Source organism: Trichosurus vulpecula, chromosome 1, assembly GCF_011100635.1.
Source record: "Trichosurus vulpecula isolate mTriVul1 chromosome 1, mTriVul1.pri, whole genome shotgun sequence".
Classification (NCBI taxonomy): Eukaryota; Metazoa; Chordata; class Mammalia; order Diprotodontia; family Phalangeridae; genus Trichosurus; species Trichosurus vulpecula.
The window spans coordinates 446,985,475-447,006,453 of record NC_050573.1 but is presented as its reverse complement, the minus strand read 5'-3'; the positions used below and the strand labels follow the sequence as shown (position 1 = coordinate 447,006,453).

Genomic DNA, 20,979 nt, shown 5'->3' with positions numbered 1-20,979 from the left:
TTCATTCCATTGGTCACAATTCTTCTTTGCAACTTGACTATTGTGTAAATAAGTTTAATGTGAAGGTTTATGTAGAATCTATATCAGACTGCATGCCATCTTGGAGTGGAAGGGAGTGGAGAGGGAAGGGAAGAAAATTTGAAACTCAAGAACATGTAAAACTAAGTGTTGTAAACTAAAAATAAAAAATTTAATTTAGAAAAAAAAATCATATCAAGAAGCCAGATGGACAGGATGACACACCTGTCCAAGGCAGCCTGGAATGGTGGAATTGGAGTCTTAGAATCCCAGCTCTGCTGCTTACCATCTGTTTGACTATGGGAAAGTCATTTAACCTTGATAAACTTTAGTTTCCTCGTCTGAAATGAGCAAGATGACCTTTAAGTTCCCTTCCACCTCTAAATCCAGATTCACCTGAAAGAGCTTTCCCTAAAATATGTGTAAATATGTGTGTGTATGTGTATATCATTGTTAGATGCTCCTGATTAGTACCTGCTTCCCTTCTCAGAATTTGTCAGGTTGATACCTCACTGCAGAGAATTAGGGCGCAACTGAAAGAGAATATTGTATGCCTTATCAGCTAGTGTCCCTATATAGAGTTTTGTTTTTAAAGGGGGGGGGCAGTGTTGAAGTGACTAAAGACAAGTGCCATTTTAAAAAATGTATTTAAAATTTTTTTTAAAGAGCCAGCCTTAAATGGAAAGGATGTGAGAGAATTAGTTATGTTGATCAAGACACTTTCCAACAGATGTCTCAGCTTTATCACCTAAGAACTAGGTCTTTAAATTTTAGGTGTTTGTTATTGTCGATGAGGATGATGATGATGATAATAAGTAGCTGGTATTTTAGACAGCACTTTAAGGTTTGCAGAGTACTTTACAAGTATCATCATTTTATTCTCACAACACAGATAAGGAAACTGAGGCAGACAATAAGTGACCTGCCCAGGTCATACTTTAGTCCATTGCTGTATCCACTGTACCACCAGGGAAACCATGAAATAATAATCATTTAAGTAGGAAGAAAGATTGCCCTAAAGTTTTCTAATACCATTTATTCTCTACACCATGTGCGCTCAAGGGGAGTGGGGTGGGGTGCTTAATATATTTGAATTAAGTAGGATGAAAAATGTCATCCTTAGAATGAAGGTCATGGCGAACAGATAATGAATCATACTTCTCTCATAGCATTTGGGCATGGAGGCTTGTAGGACAGAAAGCAGTTTCCATCATTCGATACGGTCACAGTATTAGCTGTGCTTAATTGTTTCTCTTTTGCACAAGAGGTGGTTCAGTATGGAATCGAGGAATTTAAGAATTGGTGTTTTTCCCTCAGAAATTATTATGATGATGTAAAAATAAGAGGCATTGATAAATTAGATCTTTTTAAAAAGAAAAAAGAAATAATGTCAAATACTGGGTAATTATTGTCAGGGTAGTCTATAGTCAACTGTTGTCAAATTAAAATTGTTTTATTTGGCCAATGATCTTTAACGTTTGCATCACAGTGCAGTGAACTGATGACTGGACTAGGAGTTTAAGACTTGGGTTCAAGTGGTTTCCACCAAGTAGGTTTGTGATCATAATCAAGTCACTTGACTGTGCTCAACCTTGGTTTCCTCATCTGTAAAATGGGGATAAGAATACTTGAGTTGCTGTAAGGAAAGTTCTTCATAAATTCTAAGACTCTAAATAATATTAATTAATATTCTACAGAACATTAAACCTACAAAAAAGTAATAGCTGTTGTCCCAGACTGTTTCAATCAGAACTTCATCGACCTCAGATGAGAAGAACATGATAAAAGTAACAATAATGTACCCTGTGAATGTGGCCTGACTTCATTAGTATTAGTAGTAATAGATAACACCAATCAACAGTCCAACTCTTTGAGCTGCTTAAATTTTGCAACAGCTTATCCTAGTGGGCCAATCAGGATGTAAGCTTACATAAAATCAGATTTTCCATTAAGACTGTTGTAGAGTTTTTTATACTCAAGGCAGATGAATTTGGTAACACCTACTCATAAAATTTTATAGGTTTAACTCTGCTTTGTGCTCTAGGACTCTGGAATACTTATGTATCTGCTTAAGCAGAATCAAAATTCCTTTCTTGCAAAAAGGTGAAGAGGTACCCTTATAGCCCACCTTTACTTGGAAGAAGGATAGCCTTCTGACCAGACAGAAATATGAATTAGGCTATTAGATGTTTAAAACAGACTGTCAGCCCTGTCATTAACGTGTGTGTGTGTGTGTGTGTGTCTGTGTCTCTAATTAAGCATGTGGATCCTGCTTCAATCTTCACTTTAGCCAGCCATCCCTGCTAAAACACCTCATCCTTTCTCTCTCCTCTCCTTAGTTAACTTCCTGAGTAAGTCATATACCCTAGCTGCCTCTGCTTCTTTTCCTCTTACTTGCTTCTAAACTCTGTGCGGTCTACATTCAGACTTGATTATTCGAATGAAACTACTCTCTCCAAAACTACCAAATAATTCCCAAATCCACCAGTCTTTTCACAGTCTTCATTCTTGGCCTCTCTGCCACCTTTGACACTGTTAATCACCTTCTTCCTTGGATCATCTCTCCTGTCTGAGTATTAATCATACTGCTGTATTGATTCCTGGCTTTCCTCCTACCTGCCATTACCTGTCTCCCTTTCACTTTCCTGTACTGGATCTTCAGCATTCTGAGAAGAGTTTCATAGGTTTCACCGGATTGTCTAAGAGGTCCATGACACAACAAAGGTTTATAACCCCTGTTCTATACCATCTCACCCAGTGATCTTATCAGATCATCCCATGGATTCAGTTGTCATCTTTATGCAGATGAATCTCAGACCTGAATATCCATCACCATTCTCTCTTGAATTCTAGCCTTACATCTCCAACTGCTTTTTTGGGTATCTCAAATTGGAGATTCATGAGTCCTTCTCACTGCTGATAATCTGAGATTACTTTCCATTTACATTCTATATCTTGTATGTGCGTAAGTATTTGCATGTTATCTCTTTCATTAAAATGTGAGCTTCTTCAGAATACAAACTAGTTTTTGCCTTTTTTTTTTTTTTAATTCTTAACCCTTAGCACTGTGCCTGGCAACTAACAGGTGCTTAGTAAATGCTTATTGACTGACCAGCTGAATCAACAGCACACAATCCTGACCCTGTGAGAGCTTGTTAACTAGGATCCTGCCCTTAAGACATTGACTTTTTAAAATAATATTTTATTTTTTTCCAATTACATGTAAAAACAATTTAAACATTTGTTTTTTAAAATTTGAGTTCCAATTGTACACAACCACAGATATATGGATTCCGTGAGGACCAACCCTGACATACTTCGCTCTTCTCAGCAACGAAAAGTGCAAGGACAACTCCAGGGGACTCACGATGGAGAATGCTATCTTCATCCAGAGAAAGAACTGTGAAGTTTGAATACAGATTGAGGCGCACTACATGCTCGCCTTTTTTCTTCTCTTTTGTTTTTGTTTTTGGGTTTTTTTTTTTTGGTTCTGTCTCTTCTTTCTCATGATTCATTCCATTGGTCATAATTCTTCTCCACAACTTGACTAGTGTATAAATTAATTCAATGTGAAGTCATACATGGTAGTTATATGAGATTCCATGCCGTCTTGGGGAGGGAGGGGGGAGGGAGGGGAGAAAATCTGGAACTCAAAATTATGTAGAACCGTGTGTGGTAAACTAAAAATAAATTTAAATTAAAAAAAAAATTTGAGTTCCAAATTCTCTCCCTTCCTTTTCCCCTTCCTGAGACAGTAAACAATTTTATATAGGTTATACATGTACAATCATGTAAAACATATTTCTATATTAGTCACATTGTGGAAGAAAACAGACTAAAAAAAAAACAGGGAAAAAAACGGTGAAAAATATTATGCTTCGATCTGTATTCAGATACCATCAGTTCTCTGTCTGGAGGTAGATAGCATTTTTCGCCATGAGTCCTTTGGAATTATCTGGGATCATTGTATTGTTGAGAACAGCTAAGTCATTCACAATTGATCATTGTACAATTCTATTGTTACTGTGTACAATGTTCTCCTGGTTCTGCTCACTTTGCTTTGTATTAGTTCCTTTAATGCTTTCCTGGTTTTTCCAGAATCATCCTGCTCCTTGTCATTTCTTACAGCACAGCGGTATTCCATCATCATCTTACACCAGCACTTGTTCAGCCATTCCCCAATTGATGGACATACCCCTCAATTTCCAATTCTTTACCACCACTAAAAGAACTGCTATAAATATTTTTATATAAATAGGTCCTTTTCCCCTTTTTTTAATCACTTTGAGATACAGTCCTAATGGTGGTATTGGCTGGATCAAAGGGTAGACATTGATATTTGAGAAGCAAGCCAACGTATATCAACTTTCCATTCGTCTAGGTTCACCAAGGTCCTACCTCATCATCAAAAAGCTACATGCTTGAACCCTATGATAATGTCTCAGCTCCCCATAGAAATGCCTTCCCTTAATAGTGAGTTGTTGTTATACCTTTGGCTGTAGAGAGATTAATTTTAAAAAACACTTTTTTGAAGGATATCTCTATGTCTTGTATATAGCAAACCAGATTTGTAAATAAGCTCAAGTCTTTAACTATAGTGATGTTCCTTTTACTCTCTTGCGTTTATAGAGTACCCTGTTCTCTGTTTGTGGTGATGTTCCCACAGCTTTGCGGCCCATAGCTGTATAAGCTTGTAGCAGTCACTATTTCCATCCCAAAGCATCTAGCCTCCCTTCCCCCTACCATAAACCTCATGCTTCCCCTTTTCATAACCTTCCCCTAGGCCAGTCTGAGAGCTCAGCTTGGCATTTTGTCCTGAGCTGTCCAGTCTATGGTGTTGCCTCTTGACTGGTCACAGCTGGTGGCTTTTTGAGTGAGCTAATGTTAAACTAAAACATTTAAGGCAAATAACCATATCATGTACACAAAGAAATCATGGAACAAGAATCTTTAGACAGCTGTCACCATAGCCATTAATCTGCATGGGATTCCCCCAAGCAGCCCCCATGCATTAGTTTATAGGATTTTGACATGGAAGGGACCTTAAAGATGATCTGGTCCGCCCCATTCATTTTACAGATAAACCGAGGCGAAGTAAACAGGTACTAAAGGATAACCCCATGTGAAGCAAAGGAGAACCCACACTCATTCATGGTGTCTTTGACTCTAGTCAAGTCCAGTGCTCTTCACTGGCTTCCAATAAACTTTACATTTTTTCTTCTTTCACAACAAGACTAATATGGAAATATGTTTAATATGATTGTACATGTATAGCCTGTATCGAATTGCTTGGGGAGGGAGGGAGAAAAAAAAATTGGAACTAAACTTTACACTTTTACCACTAAAAGAATATAGGATAGGGAAGAGAGAGAAAATGCCTTCCCCAGGATCAGATGAGAATCACAGGCACCCCTGACTTTCTGCAGCACCTTCTACTCTTCCATTTGTTTTTCTAGCAAAAGCAGCTAGTTCAAGTTTACTCCTCATCCTTACTACAGCGTGAAGGAATTTTCAGCTATAAGCTAGACTTGAGATAAACTGTACTTGTGAGCTTGCAGTGATTCACTTATCGTGACATAGATTTTTATAGTTCAGTCATTCAGTCTTGTCCAGTTCTTCACAAACCTGTGGATCATACTGTCTATGAAGTCCTCCGGGCAAGAATACTAGAGTGGTTTGCCGTTTCCTTTTCCTGTGGATTAAGGCAAACAGGTTAAGTGACTTGCCCGAGGTCACACAGCTAGTACGTGTCTGAGGTTGGACATAGATTTAAAACATTATAATACCTTCTAGACCAGAAGTTTTTTAAGCCTTTTTTGCATCATGGGCCCCTATGGTGAATAATGTTTTTTAAATAAGTAAAATAAAATATACAGGATTACAAAGGAAACTAATTATATTGAAATAGTTATCAAAAGGTTTAAAGCCAAGGCCTAGATTAAGATCCCCTGTTCTAGGTGCTCTCTAATATCACTCTCTTTCCAGGCTGCCAGCCCTTCCCCTCCATGTGGACTCTTGGACACTGAGCCTTCCTTTTCAGGGACCCAGAGTCCCTGCAGAAGTAGAGTCATCTACTCTAGAGATTAACAGACCTCTTTGATTTCAGATGGAAGCTTCTTTTTCAGCAATTATAGTTTTCACAGCCCTGATTTTCCCTTTTCCTTTTTATCTCCTAGTTTCCTTGTTCTAATTAGGCTTCTCCTTAGGTGGTGTATTTGATTAAAGTGTTGGAGATGGGAAGATCTGAATTTAAACACTGCTTTGTACACTTAACTAGCTGTGCAACACAGAGGCAAGACCTCTCTCCACCTTGAGTTTCCTCATTTGTAAAATTGATATTATTTTGAGATAAAATGGATATTATTGTGAGAGAAATTATATAAAGCGTTTTGCAAATATTAAGGCATTATATAAATCCTAGCTATTATCATTTTACAGCAAACTGATTCTGCCAGCCAAAGTCATTTTGGATCATTTCATCCATCCGTATCCTTGTTCTGAATGCACAATTTTACTTAAAAAAAAACAAAACAAAACCCAACCTATTCTGCTCTTCAAAACTCCAGTTCTGAGCCAACATCATTAGCCTGCCTTGGGTGGGGAAGGGTCTCCCCTTTCCCCACTCCTACCCCCAATCACATCAACAAATACCATGTCACCTTCTCCTAGAGTCATATACCTGTTATATTTCAACATATTAAGACAGCCATCATTTTGATCTACCGAGTTCCAACATTGTTTTCTCTTATGATTTGTAAATATTTAACATCCAGTGGATTGTTACATTTCTTTTACTCAGAAGACAAAAGTTATATAAACTAACATGTCTCATCTCTTTTGGTATCCCATTTGACCTTACATGACAGATAACATTTTTGGACCCAGGTATAGTTAATCACTTCATCTCAAGTGCCTGGTAAGCTGTACTTTCTCTCTCTCTCTCTCTCTCTCTCTCTCTCTTTTTAATGTTTAATCTTGGAAACTGCCTCAAATTCTGTTGGAGGTAGGCAGGATAGAAATCTTAAACACATAATAATTTTTAAAATTATTTTAAGACATCCATCTGCTTCTACCATCTACAGTTACTTGGTGGGGAGTAGAATGTTTCTAACACAGTGAACTCCAACTGAATTTCAAGTCTGATACAAATCTACGTTTTAAATATTCAAGATTGTTTTCTGATGAAAATGAACAATTGGTTGCTAAGTGAATAAGGCATCATAACTCTTCTTTTGCCCCTTCCTCTTCCTTCAGTTTTCTGCCGAGCATGAATTCTACCTTAAGTGATCTTGCTTTAAAGAAAAAATTTGTTGTAATCTAAATTTCAGCATGAAATGCCCAGCAGTGATGAGAAACAGCGAGACTCAGACGTTGATTTCAAAGAATTGAGAGCAACAAAGATAAAACCTGAGCTGCTTAGTGCACACATCCCATCTGGACACATTCCTAAACCCATAGTGATGCCAGATTATATAGCGTGAGTACATTTTCTGAAAATGTCTCTTACAGAATAGGATAAATGGGGGGAGAGGGGAACAAGATGCAGGGAAATACAATAACTGTGAAAAAATTTTTGAAGCAAGTTGCTCTGATATAGGTCCCGTTTCTCAAATATATAGAGAAATGAGTCAGATTTATAAAAATAAGAGCCATATCCCAATTGACAAATGATCAAAAAACATGAAGTCAGTTTTCAGATGAAGTAATTGAATCATAGTCACATGAAAAAAATGCTCTAAATCACTATTGATTGGAGAAATGCAAATTAAAATGATACTGAGGTACTGTCTCAAACCTATCAGATTAGCTAATAGGACAGAAAAGGAAAATGATAAATGTTGTAAGGGACGTGGGAAAATTGAGACACTAATGCACCATTGGTGGAATTGTGAACTGATTAAACCATTATGTAGAGCAATTTGGAACTATGCCCAAATATTTATTGCAGCTCTTCTCTGGTGGCAAAGAATTGGAAATTGAGGGGATGCCCATCAGTTGGGAATGGCTGAACAATTTGTGGTATATGATTGTGATAGAATACTATTGTGATATAAGAAATGATAAGCCTAGATGCTGTCAGAAGAACCTGGAGAGACTTACATGAACTGATGCAAAGTGAAATGAATAGAACCAGGAAAACATTGTACACAGTAACAAATATTGTAAGATGATGAATTGGGAATGACTTAGCTATTCTAAGCATTACAATGATCCAAGCCAACTCTGAAGGACTTAAGATATCATGAAAAATGCTATCCATCCTCAGAAAAAGAACTGATAGAATCTGAATACAAATTGAAGCATACTTTTTAAATTTTCTTTATTTTTCTTGGGTTTTTATTTTGGTCTATGTTGTCTTTTACAACTTGACTAATATGGAAATATGTTTTGCATGATTACACATGTATAACCTATATCAAATTGCTTGCCTTCTCAATGAAGAGGGTGGGGAGGGAGGGCAAGAATTTGGAACTAAATTTTAAAATGAATGTTGAAAATTGTTTTTACATGTAATTGGGGAAAAATAAAATATTAAATTAATTTTTAAAAGAAAATGTCTCATATTAGAATTGTGATAAATTTCCATTTTGTGGTTTTCATTTCCTTCACCATTTGTTTACTGACTTAGATATTAATCAGTTAGCTCTTTCCTTGAGTTTAAGGTGCATAAATAGCAATTGTTAAAGAGCAGGATGAAGCTTCCATTTTTATTTGTCTTGGTGTAGGTTTACAGATTTGTGGTTTTTTTTTCCTTTAGAAAGTACCCTGCGATTCAGTCAGATGATGACCGAGAACGGTATAAAGCTGTGTTCAAAGACCAGTTTTCAGAATATAAAGAACTGTCTGCTGAAGTCCAAGCAGTCCTCAGAAAATTTGATGAGTTGGATGCAGTGATGAGCAAATTGCCACATCACTCAGAAAACAGACAGGTAAGAAGTGCCTATGAGCATCTGAAGAAAGAAATTGATGATTATAGGTAGAAATACAAATCACACTTTTAGAACATTCCATTTCTAGTTCTGTCCTCTGAGTTTAGGAAAACCATTTTAATTCTTTGGCAGGACGTGGTCAAGATCTGTTTTAAACTACGTTGTAAGGTCATGTGGCAAGATTAACCTCAAGGCCAAGTCTGTTATAATTTTTTCCATCAGTTATAGAGCTTGATTCACACTCATTTTTCCATTTAATTAAATTGCAGAAATATTCAAGCGTTCAAACTTTTATATAAAACTTGCTTTGTGCAAGTCACTGCTAGGTTTTGTGGTAGATACAGAGATCCTTGCCTTCAAACAGCTTATGGTCCATTAGTGAGAGACAAAACTTGTACCCATATAACTACCCCCCAAAATAGAATATAATAAGTGTATGAGAAGGATATAAAGTAGTGTGAGAGTTCAGATATAAAATAGATCACATTCATTTGTGGATGAGAAGCGAAAAGGCTTAAAGAAATTTTAAGATAGAAGGTAAGACTGTAGTTGATAGGAATTGGAAGGGCAATGGGTGAGACCATCTGGGCACAGGAAGTTCTGTGAACTGAGGTACCAAGGGAGGACGATGTAGAGTGTATTTAGAGAATAGGGAATAATCTCATCCATCCATCACAAGCATTTATTCGGTGCTTTCTTTGTGCCTAGTGCAGTGCTGGGGTGTGGGAGGTAGTACCAAGACAAAAAGCAACAATCCCTGCCCTGGAGGAGTTTAAATTCTTTCTGGGAAGAAAACAAATAGACTTAGGGGTGTATGCAAAGTCTATGGAAGATGGAGTTGGGGGGGGGTGCTGGAAAGGGAGTTTCAGGAGGGCTTGGGGGGGGGGGGGGGCCGGAAGCTCCAAAAGATGTTTGGATCCGTATTGCAGAGGGTCTAAAGTGCAGCCCTACTAGGCAGCCTTTACATTGCTCTTAGACTTTAATTGTATGTAGAGGGCAGTTGTGAAAGGGATTTTTCTAAACCAATTCTGTGCTGAAATTAGAAATTCTTGTTTAGGTGGCAGTTAAGAGAAAATCAGACAGGATCTAGAGTCTAGTTAAGCAGAAAGGTGGGGTGGGGTATGTCTATATTAGGAAGGCAAGTCAGGATCAAGTTCAGGAGGTCCGTGGTCCGCTGATACAGAGAGGAGCAAGAATCCATCAGGGACCCAGACAGAAAAATTGAAAACTGTCTGAGAAGTTCACAAAGGTAATCAAAGTTAAATAGTACCATGACTAGACTTTAATTGATACAAGAAAGAGTTCAGTGAGAGGTAGTATGAAATTAGTGAGTAGTGATCATAAATAGAGAAAAGAAAAGTCAGTGAATTTTTTTCAAAAAATATATAAGATGAGCAAAAGGAAGTTCAGAAGGGAACACAGACAAGCAAAGCAGTTTTGTTACAATGTTAAGTCCAGTATATACTTTTTTTAAAAAGTAAATTAAACCCAGGGTATAGAGTACCAGCTGTGGAGTCAGGAGGACCTGACTTCAAATCCAGCCTCAGAAACTTGACACTAGCTGTGTGACCCTGGGTAGGTCACTTAACCCTGATTGCCTCGCCAAAAAAAAAAAAAGTAAATTATAAAACAGAAGCATGCAGTTGACCTACAGTGCTAATTCCTATTCTTATTTGTTTATGGAAATATTCACATTGGTTGTTTTTAAGTTTATAATTTTTTTTAAAGGGAAAAAAAGAATATCAGTAATAAATGGGGTTGCTCAGCAGGGGCTGGTAGCTCTCTTCCACTCCCATCTTGGCGCAGGTCTGAGAGGCTTTTTGGGCAGCTGGGACTAGAAAGAGTCCTGGAGGAGTTTGTAGTTTTTAATCACAAGATCTGTCTTTGCTAGATTGGGGGGAGATGAATTCTTAAACAGGAGCAGAAATAGTTATATTCCTTGTCACTTAATGTGGTCTTGCAAGTAAAAAATTTGTGAGGCCATAGTAAAATTCTCTCTCCCATTATCTTGAGAAAAAACAGTAATGACACTATTTTAACTCCGTAGTATTCCAGTGAGTCCGTATGGATATTGGCCAACCTGGTGCAGATCACAATTTACCCCCACCTTCTAGGGCGCTGTTATTCAGTCACTTCCGTCATCTCTGACTCTTTGTGACCCCATTTGAGGCTTTCTTGGCAAAAAGACTGGAGTGGTTCGCCATGTCCTTCTCCATTGTGTGCCCATTTTACAGATGAGGAAACTGAGGCAAAAGTGACTTGTCCAGGGTCATACAGCTAGCTAGGAAGTGTCTTTGGCCAGATTTGAAGTCAGGAAGAGAGATGAGTCTTCCTGGTTCCCAGCCCAGTGCTCTATCCACTGTTCCGCCTAGCTGCCCTTCTTGGGCATACTCTTCCGTACATGGGAGCCTTCCTTTCAGTCCTTTGTGTCATGTGTGCCAGTGCAGCGCTGTGATTATCCATCTCGGTCCCACAGAAATGCTGTACTAATGTATCATGAGAGCATGTGGGTCCTGGGGCCTTGCAGGCTGTGCCGGGGACGTGGAAGCTCTGGTAACTTCTACCATGAGGGAAAGGCTTTTGAATACAGGTGAGGCTCTTTCACAGGGGAATGACTATTTCAAGAAACTAACGTGGCTTACTGCCATGGCTTATATCAGTCATTCAAAATTAAGATATTACCAGTGCCTGAGGAGCTTATGGGATATAGCTTATTTACAGATCAGTAAACATAGGATATATGCAAAATAAATACAGAATAGTGGGGGGGGGGGAGCAGAATGTCATAAATGACTGGGAGAAGCAGGAAAGACCTTGAAGGATGTGTTCCTGGAGTCGAGGTTTCTAAAAGGCAGAGGTGAAGAGGGGAAGCATTCCAGGGATGGGGGACAGCTGGCAAAAAGGCCCAGATACCATCTATGGCATGTAGCAAGGAGGCGAGTTTGGCAGACAGAAGGCATGAGAGGGGATATTCTATAAGCAGCCTTAAAAGGCAGGCTGGAGATTATCAATTGTCAGGGGTTTTAAGTGCCAGACAGAGGTGAGTATAATCTCTCCTAAAGGCAGTCAGTCACTGAAAAGTCCTCAGAGGAGAAACCAAACTGAAAATTATCTCTGAAGAAAAGGCCACTTTCCAAGAAGTTGCTTTGTTTTTATTTTATTTTATAGTAGACTTGGATAATTTCCCATTCTTTCCCATCTGCTAACTAACATTAATAAATATCATTTTCTAAAAGTAGTCCTGGTTAGACATCACATAAAATTAGGAAAATCCCCTCCAAATCAGCTTACTTTGTGAGATCAGATTTTACACTAACAGTTGTCTCTGCCTTTCTCTAGAGGAAATATTTAATTGGAAAAAGCCCTATCAAGGAATTTAGCCATAGACAGTACCCCTAATCTCTTCACTAACCACCCTACTCCTCCCACCACCAACAATCAGCCATCTTAAAATTGTACACCAGAGATCATGTATGAAATATGAAATTCATCACACTACTTAGGAAAAAATTCACAACACAGTGTACTAATGGTGAATCATCCTTGTATTTTAAAAAATTACCTTGTAATTCTAACAGAAAAAAAATTTTTAATGTGACCGTAGAGCAGAAGATAGTCACATACTGCTATATATTCCCAAAAGGGCAGCTAGGTGGTGCAGTGGATAGAGTACCCAGCCTGGAGTCTGTGAGACTCATCTTCCTGAATTCAGAATCACTTAACACTGTTTGACTCAGTTTCCTCATTTGGAAAATGAGCTGGAGAAGGAAATGGCAAATCGCTCCAGGATCTTTGCCAAGAAAAACCCACACAAGGGGTCAGACATGACTGAAAAATTACGGAACAATAAAACAATCCCCAATGGCAGGGAGTCTCTCTTCTGTGTACCTCCAGGCAGTTTACCCTAACCACAGTCATTGCTCAGTAAATGTTTGTTGAATAAATGTTTGCAGGAAAATTAGAAAACTTTTAAAAGTAAAGGTTTTATATTTAATTTTTTACTTATAATTATATGGTTGGGGGAAGGGATGTCATTCAGTTGCTTTTGTTATAACCTTGGTAGAAAAAAAGTGTTTTCAATTCTAATTTCCACCTTACTTTGGGAAGTTTGTGAGTTGAGTAAAAGAAAGTTCCCATATTCAATTTTATTTTATTTTTATTTTATTTTTTTTTCATATTCAATTTTATAATCACATTTTTAGGAACATGAAAGAATTTCAAAAATTCTTCAAGAATTTAAGAAGAAAAAGAATGTAAGTATATCTATAAATTTTAATTACTCTAATTTCACTGCTACTGAATAGCCAAGTACCCTGGGTTTTAGGACAACTGCTACATGGCAATCACTTGTATGTGATTTAAAACTGAATTATTTAGGGAAGCAGGTAGTGTATATTCTCAATACCTTCTCTTCTAACCTTTTTCTTAGCCCAATTCTAGCATATCCTGGCTGAATAGCTTAAGTTTTGATGGCCAGTTCCCAAATTCTTTATCCATTCTTCCTTATGAAAATGAAAACCCTGCAGTTCCAGAGGACTCAGGATGAAAAATGCTGTCCACCTCCAGAGAGAAGGGGTGAACTCTTGAGTACAGGTTAAAGCATGGTGTTGTTCACTTGCTTTATTTTTATTGATTTTTTTTTTTTACAACATGGCTTATATCAAAATATGTTTTGCATGACTTCACATGTCTAATTGATGTCGATGTCGTGTCGCTTGCTTTCCCAATGGACAGGGGAGGGGCTGCAGGGAGGAGGAGAATATGGAACTCAAAATTTCAAAAAACAGTGAAGTCCTGGTGCTCTGGGTTATTCATCTTTATATGATGACATTTGCTTTTGTCTTCCCTTTTCTTGAAGTAGCCAAAAAGGTTTCTTTAATCATGAAATATTTGATGTCTTTCTTACAGGATCCTACATTTTTGGAAAAAAAGGAGCGTTGCGAATACTTGAAGAATAAGCTTTCTCACATAAAACAAAGAATTCAGGAATATGATAAAGTTATGAATTGGAACACACAAGATTTTTCCTGAACCTTATCTGAAAACTATTTTTGTATGGAGATTTGTTTAATATTTATTTACTGCCATGTCTTTACCAATTTCATGATACATATAGAATTGGTTGCTGTTGGGAACCAGCTTTTGGCCATTTTAATCTGTTTGTATGAGTGCTAAAAGGTTTGTTTCCATTCAGATACCTCTAATTTCAAATTCAGTATGTGCCTTTATTTAGAATGAATTCATTTCTGAAGAAAATTATGTCAATTTCTCTTTAGAAAGTGCCTCAGGAAAAGTGATATAGGAATAGTGTCTCTAATAGGGGAAACCACTAAAGTATTCTTTGTAGTATTTGTATTGTCACACTGCTATCCCTTGGGTTTTCCATCCCCTAAAAAGATGAATTTTCAAAGTTGTAATCTGCTTCCACGAGTGGAAGAAATCCAAGGCATCCTTGTTACAAAGTTCCTTAATCAGCAAGCCCTAAGGAGCCAACCAGAAAGGTCCAATATTATGATTTCCCATTTTATGCTCTTAGGCCTTACTGTCAAAAACAAGAAAATGTTCAATATTGAGCAGAGACAAAAACAACCTTTAATCTAATCTAGGGGTGATGCCCACAAAGGGTCTAAGACCCTGTGCTCATTGGGGCCATGCAGAAGATCCCTCATGTCTGTCCTTCAGCTAGCTGGATCCCCCCTTTCTAGCCTGATTTCACCTAAGTCCCCTTCATGCACTCAAGTCAAACCAGAATAGCTGTTCTCCACATTCATGAAATCTGTGCTTTCCCATAAGACATTCCCCTATACCCACAATGCGCTTCCTCCTCATCCCTACCCTGAGAATCCTCCTGTTTAGTGGCTGGTTTGGGGCACCATCCCTTTTACCCTCAAGCTGAAAGTGCTTTCTCCTTCCTCCAATAACTAGAGTACTTTTTCTGACCTTCTTTTTTGCCCCATCATGTCCTACCTTTTAATTATCTGTGCACATGTTGTATATTTGTCTTTGTACATGTCACCTTCTCCCCATTCCCTCACCCTATTAGAAAATAATTTCCTGAAGAGCAGGGTCTCTGTCTTTGTATTCCCCCCACCTAGGACAGTGCCTTACCTAGAATGGGTGCTTCATAGATGTTGAAATCATTGAATAGGAAGAATGTGTAGCACCTGGTCTTCACAATTCAGACTGACTTCTATCCCTAGTGGCCCTATGGGCATTAGGTAGCAAAGAGAAATTTTGGGTATGAATATCTTAACCCTCCCTCCCTATACCTCCAGTAGTCTGTGATATCTCAAGGTCCATATTTTCACCTTAATCCGGAATCTTCCAAGTAGTAAAGGTTCTTCTGATTCCTTTCAGACATATGCGTGTGTACATCAGAATGGAATAACTTGCAACAAGTGAAATTAATGTTTCATTTATGAGAACTTTGACATTCTTAGCAAAAGCACAAAAGGTGAATCAATTGTGGGAGCTTTTGTAATGTTAAAAATTGTTATCTGACCAGTATTGAGCAATAACTTGAGTCCAGTGTGACCCTTCCTGCCCCGTGCACTTGGCCATCTGTGAGTGGCCCCTTGAGAAGAGTAGGCACTGAAAAAAATACTAGTCAAATGGGATTTTTTTTATATAGTTTATCACTTAAGCTTATACTTTGAATGTTCAAGATTACTGCTGGGGGAAAAAAAAGCACATCTAGAAAGTGGGTTAGTTGCCCTAAAGAGTTTCCTTTTTCATTATTAATAAAGTAATCATTGGTTAACATTCTGTTGAAATGTAAACTTATTAGATAATAAAATGAAGTACTAGAAAAATTAACTTGATAAAAATTTGTATTACAGTTGTAAATATTAACCTAAGAAAGTCTTCTAATTTTGTAACTTTTTTTACATGTCCATACCTCAGGGTATTAAAATGTTAGTTATCTGTTACCTTATGTGCACCTTTTCATTATTTATCTAGAACTTTTTTGTTTATTGGGTGTTTCGCTACTTGGAAAAACAAATACATTAGAAAAAGAACTGGAAGAGGAGTCTCAGAGTTTGTACGTGCTCTTGTGATCTCATCACCAGTTTTACTTTTGCCGTCCTCATCCTGTGAAGCCACTGATCAAAACCACCTTCTGCCTATTAATAGGGTTGCTCAGTAAAGAGCATCCCACTTCCACCTTGCCTAGTCAGTATATTCTATTTCTCCCACTAAGAGTTCAGTTTTAGGACTTATAAATTAAAATACATGCTGCCATCTCAATAGTAACTGCCTCCAAAAAGTCTGAGGGATCAGGGTGGAACACATACGACTGCTGGGTGCATATCTACAGCAGCAATTTACAGTCAGCAATTTCACTTTAATAATAACGGAAGGAAGGAAGGAAAGAAACACAAATTCATTAAGAACCGACTTTGTGCCACACGCTGGGCTCAGCACTTCAGAAATATTGTCTCATCTGACACAACCTGGGGAGGCAGGCGCTGTTATTATCCCCATCTTACAGTTAAGGAAACTGAATAGCATTTGTATAGCACATGAAGGTTTGCAAAGTGTTTTACAAATACGTCATTTTATCCTCACGACTCTGGGAGGGAAGCACTATTGTCCCCATTTTAGAGAGGAGGAAACTGAGGCAGACAAAAATTAAGTAACGTGCTTAGGGTCCCACAGCCAGCAGGTATGTGAGGTCAGATTTTTAACTCTGATACTCTTAGCTCTAGGTTCAGCACCTTTATCCATAGCACCACTTAGTTGCCTCTTAATTTGATTGAATTACACTGAATTTCATCAAAAGATGAAAAACATAAGGATCGGCCCCTCATGATTTTATTGCTTGATTTGTGAGTACTTTTAATGACTCATAATCTTTTTAGATCCTTGGAGTCAGGAAGACCTGAGTTCAAATCTGGCCTCAGACACTACCTGTGTGACCCTGGGCATGTCACTTAACCCTGTTTGCCTCAGTTTCCTCATCTGTCAAATGAGCTACAGAAAGCAATGGCAGACCACTCTGGTTGCCAAGAAAACCCCAAACAGGGTTACAAAGTGTTGGACACCACTGAACAACAAATCTTTTTAGACCATCTGCTCTATTAGGTAAAAGGAAGTCAAAGTTCTCAGACGTTCACCAAACTGGGTGACTCTAGTTGTGTATAATTATGAGCAATCTGCATTTCAGTGGGCACCATACGATACTTGCACTTTTAATGGCGGAAGTGTGGCTGAGATGTCAGCTAGAGTGTTAAGGCTTCTAAAATTAAACACCGCATTGTTCTGTGGTCACTCCCCTGGACTGGGGCTTGGTTGTTCATTTTTCTATTAGTTCATTTTCGTGTAGTTTGCATTTTTTTAAACTTGTAATTGGCTTTTAAGTACTTTTTTTTCTGGAACTTGCTGATAATCAGTGTCACCCTAGCTCACTTGTCTAACAGAGCTTTAAGATGTTTACAAGCACTTTCCTTATAACCTTGTGCAGTGGATAATGGAGTTGTTAGCTGAGAAACTGAGGTTCAAGGTGTTTTGATCACAAAGAGAATAGGGGTACCTAAGTGACGCATTGGATGCAGTACCAGCCCTGGAGAAGGAGCTGAGCTCCAATCTGACTTTAGACGTTTACCAGCTGTGTGACCTTTGGCAAGTCACTTAACTCAGATTGCCCCCCCAAAATAAAAAAAAACAACCACATTTTTAGAAAAAGAGAATGTCAATGCCAGGACCCTTTCAAGTGTAGTGATATTTTTTTCTTGTATGCCACACTAGTTGCCAGTAATCTTTACCATTAATGACAATTTTATTTATAGCCTTAAATGAATAGATAACCATTTATTTATAATGGCTGGATAGTGATTTAAATGTCCTAAAGATACTAAGGTTATTTATATAGTGCTACGTTCATAGTAGGTGTAGGTAGGTTTAGGTGGATACGGAACCTGGGGGAAGCTCAAAACTCTTGGTCCTGAGCGGCAGCAGTGGATAGAGCACTGGCCCCGGAGTCAGGAAAACACTGAGTTCAAATCCAGCCTCAGACAATTACTAGCTGTGTGTTCCTGGGCAACTCACTTAACCCCGTTTGCCTCAGTTCCACACACTGGGGAAGTAAATGGCAAGCCACTTCAGTATCTTTGCCAAGAAAACTTCATCGACAAGAGTCCATGGAGTTTAGAAGAGTTGGACAGACAAAGCGCATAGTAGGAACTCAATAGATGGTTATTTAGTTGAATAGATTACTAGACCTGGAGTCAGCAAGACCTGAATTCAAATCCAGCCCCTGACACTAGCTATGTGAATCCAGGACAAGTCATTTAACCTTTGCCTCAGTTTCCTCCTCTCTTAAATGGGAATAAGAGCTATTCCAGGGTCACTGTGAAAGTCAAATGAGATGTACAAAGGGCTTTGCAAACCTTACAATGCCATATAAATGCTGGCTATCAATAATTGTTATTATAATGATGGCTAACATTTATATATGTGACAGGCACTGTGCTAAGTACTTTACCTTATCTCCTTTGATCCTAACAACCCGAGGAGGTAGGTGTTATCTCCATGTTATAGGTGAGGAAACTCAGGCAAACAGAAGTTAGATCACTTGCTCAAAGTCACATAGCTAGTGTCTAAGATTGGATTTGAAATTGGGTCTTCCTGACTTCAGGCCCAGAGCTCTATCCACTGAGCCACCTAGCCTGATCTTTTTCCTGCAGTGTAACTTTTTGGGGGCTTCGAAGAGGAGTACAACTGTAATTTTTGGGTTTGGTGAGCTCCTGGTATGGAAACTCCCTCTGCTGATACAAAGCAGTGTACTAACAACACACCTTTTATATACAAATTCAGTTTTAAATTATTGGAGATCTAATAAGCAAAACAGTTATATAAACTGGTAATTTACTCCTATTTGAATGTATTCCCCTGTGTTTAGCACAGTACCTGACACATAATAGGCATGGGCTACTATAGAGGCTGTACACATGGGAGCTGGGGAAGAATACATGACTTAAAACTACTAGCAGAAGAATGCACAGGCTCCCAGCACCCAACCCTTTACCCCAAGCAGGAGAAAATGTGTTCTTAGTATCCCAAAATGGAGATGGCAATTTTTTTTCTCATAGAAAAGATGTTGCAAATAATGGTTACTTTGCAGTGTTTTTAGTACAGTAGGTTCAACTATGCTGCACTAAAGAGACATCTCTGAACTTTCTGGATTCCTAACCACCATGGATAAGATTATTTGTATGGGAAAATAGTTTACAAATTCCAGACAACTAATTCACAAACTAACTTTTGAGATGCAATCTAGTCATAAGGTGGGAACTAACCATATTGTCTTGGAAATCTTACTATCATGATTCTAGCTAAGAAAAAGCACAGTGCCTGGTACATATATAAATGTTAACTATTATAATATTACAATTCTCCATATTTGTTGATAATGCTACTTAGAACTCAAACATTCCAGAAGACTTGGTAAAAAGTAATACAGGTATATAGCCCATCTCATTTCCTTTCTAAAATTTCATTTTTGAAGTCTTTCGTTGTTGTTTTTGTTTTAAGATTACATTCATTTCTAAACATAGCCCTCTCCCTTTATCTCCTGTGTGACCTAGCCCTTGTGACAAAGGTTTTTTAATGGGGGGGGGGAGTTGCCAAGCCAACATATTATGTCTTGTTGTATATGCAATATTCCACACCTGTGGGCCCCCAACCATGATAAGGGGTAGGGGGTCTGTGCTTTTTACAACTCTTGGTAGGACCAGCCTTGGACATTATATCTCCCATCTAGTATGATAGACACTGTAAGAAAGGCGGCAGTGTAGTGAACAGGGTAATGACCTTGGATACAAGAAGGACTGGGTTCTAATCCTGTCTCTGACACTGTCCCCATTGGCAAGTCAATTTCTGATACTTATAAGTTATTTTTTGGTGACTTTTCCCTCTTCACTTTTTCACTCACTTTTATAAAACAGTCCACAAATAAATGGATTTGCAAAGCCTCACACAAAGAATTAGTATTGTATAAATACCTTAAGCCACATCTTGTTCCTTAGAGAGATAAGAATTTCCATTGCTTACATATAGAAAGCTAAAAAACATTTACCTTTTCAACATCAATAGTTTCCCAGTGATGCAGCATAGCTAGGAATTGTGCAATACTACAGTCACATGAATCAAAATTGCCAGTGACCCAAAGGGCAATGGAAAGACTGTGAGTCAGCTGGAACAATTTACCAGTGTTAACTGGCACTGAGCAGTGGCATTCCACTGCACTGGATATGAATTCCTTGAGGGCAGAGACTTTCTCACTCTTGACTTGGCATTCCTGGCACTTAGCACCGAAACCACTTAATAAATACTTGCTGAATTGAATGAAAGATGATAGATAGATAGATCAGTTATATATAACATAAAGATTAGATAAGTAGATAGATAAAGATTAGAGAGAGAAAGTGGGCAGAGCAAGAGGGAGGAATGATAGATGCCTAAACCAAATGGTGTGTTGGTATCCACAAAACATGAAAAGACCTAGAAAAATGTCTTGAAAGATCCCTTAGAGAAGATTTGTTGAAGGATGTGGTCAAAACCTGCGTAGAATGAGGCACCTAGAAAGCTCGTGATCTATAGAAAAGTAGGAGGGTAACGAGTCCACCCAAGTACTGAAGAAAGAAATTACACATTGTCAATGATACATGAAAAGCAGCAGTCCTCCACCTCCTGGGGCATAACCTGGAATTTCTGCACCAGGAGTAAATTCAGTGTAAGGTAAATGGTGACATAAGAAACCCCAAGGTCATTAATAGGGAGGAATCCACCATCAGTGCAGATCCCAGGCATCCTTCCAGGCTCAGAGAATGAGGCACTCTCTTTCAAAGTGGTGTACAGCCACAACAAGCCTGTGGGGGAAGGCAGGCAAAAAGAAAAGGATACAGCTCAGGCCTTGGCACTCAAGATGATCTGAGTTTGAATCCTGCCTCAAACCATGTGACCCTCAGCAAATTGTTTAAAGTTTGTGCTTCAATTTCCTCATTGGTAAAATGAGGATAAAAATAGCAAC

At 38.3% G+C, this 20,979-nt stretch overlaps 1 protein-coding gene across 1 annotated transcript in view; it reads left to right on the top strand.

Moving 5' to 3' along the window:
- MARVELD2 (MARVEL domain containing 2) overlaps positions 1 to 15,877 on the top strand; it is a 28,888-nt gene extending 13,011 nt beyond the window's left edge. The window contains exons 4-7 of the mRNA XM_036741365.1: positions 7,347 to 7,495; positions 8,777 to 8,948; positions 13,151 to 13,201; positions 13,857 to 15,877. Of these exons, the coding sequence (XP_036597260.1) occupies positions 7,347 to 7,495; positions 8,777 to 8,948; positions 13,151 to 13,201; positions 13,857 to 13,979 (495 nt within the window). The 3' untranslated portion in view covers positions 13,980 to 15,877. The remainder of the gene's footprint in view (positions 1 to 7,346; positions 7,496 to 8,776; positions 8,949 to 13,150; positions 13,202 to 13,856) is intronic.
- Positions 15,878 to 20,979: the final 5,102 nt, after the last annotated feature.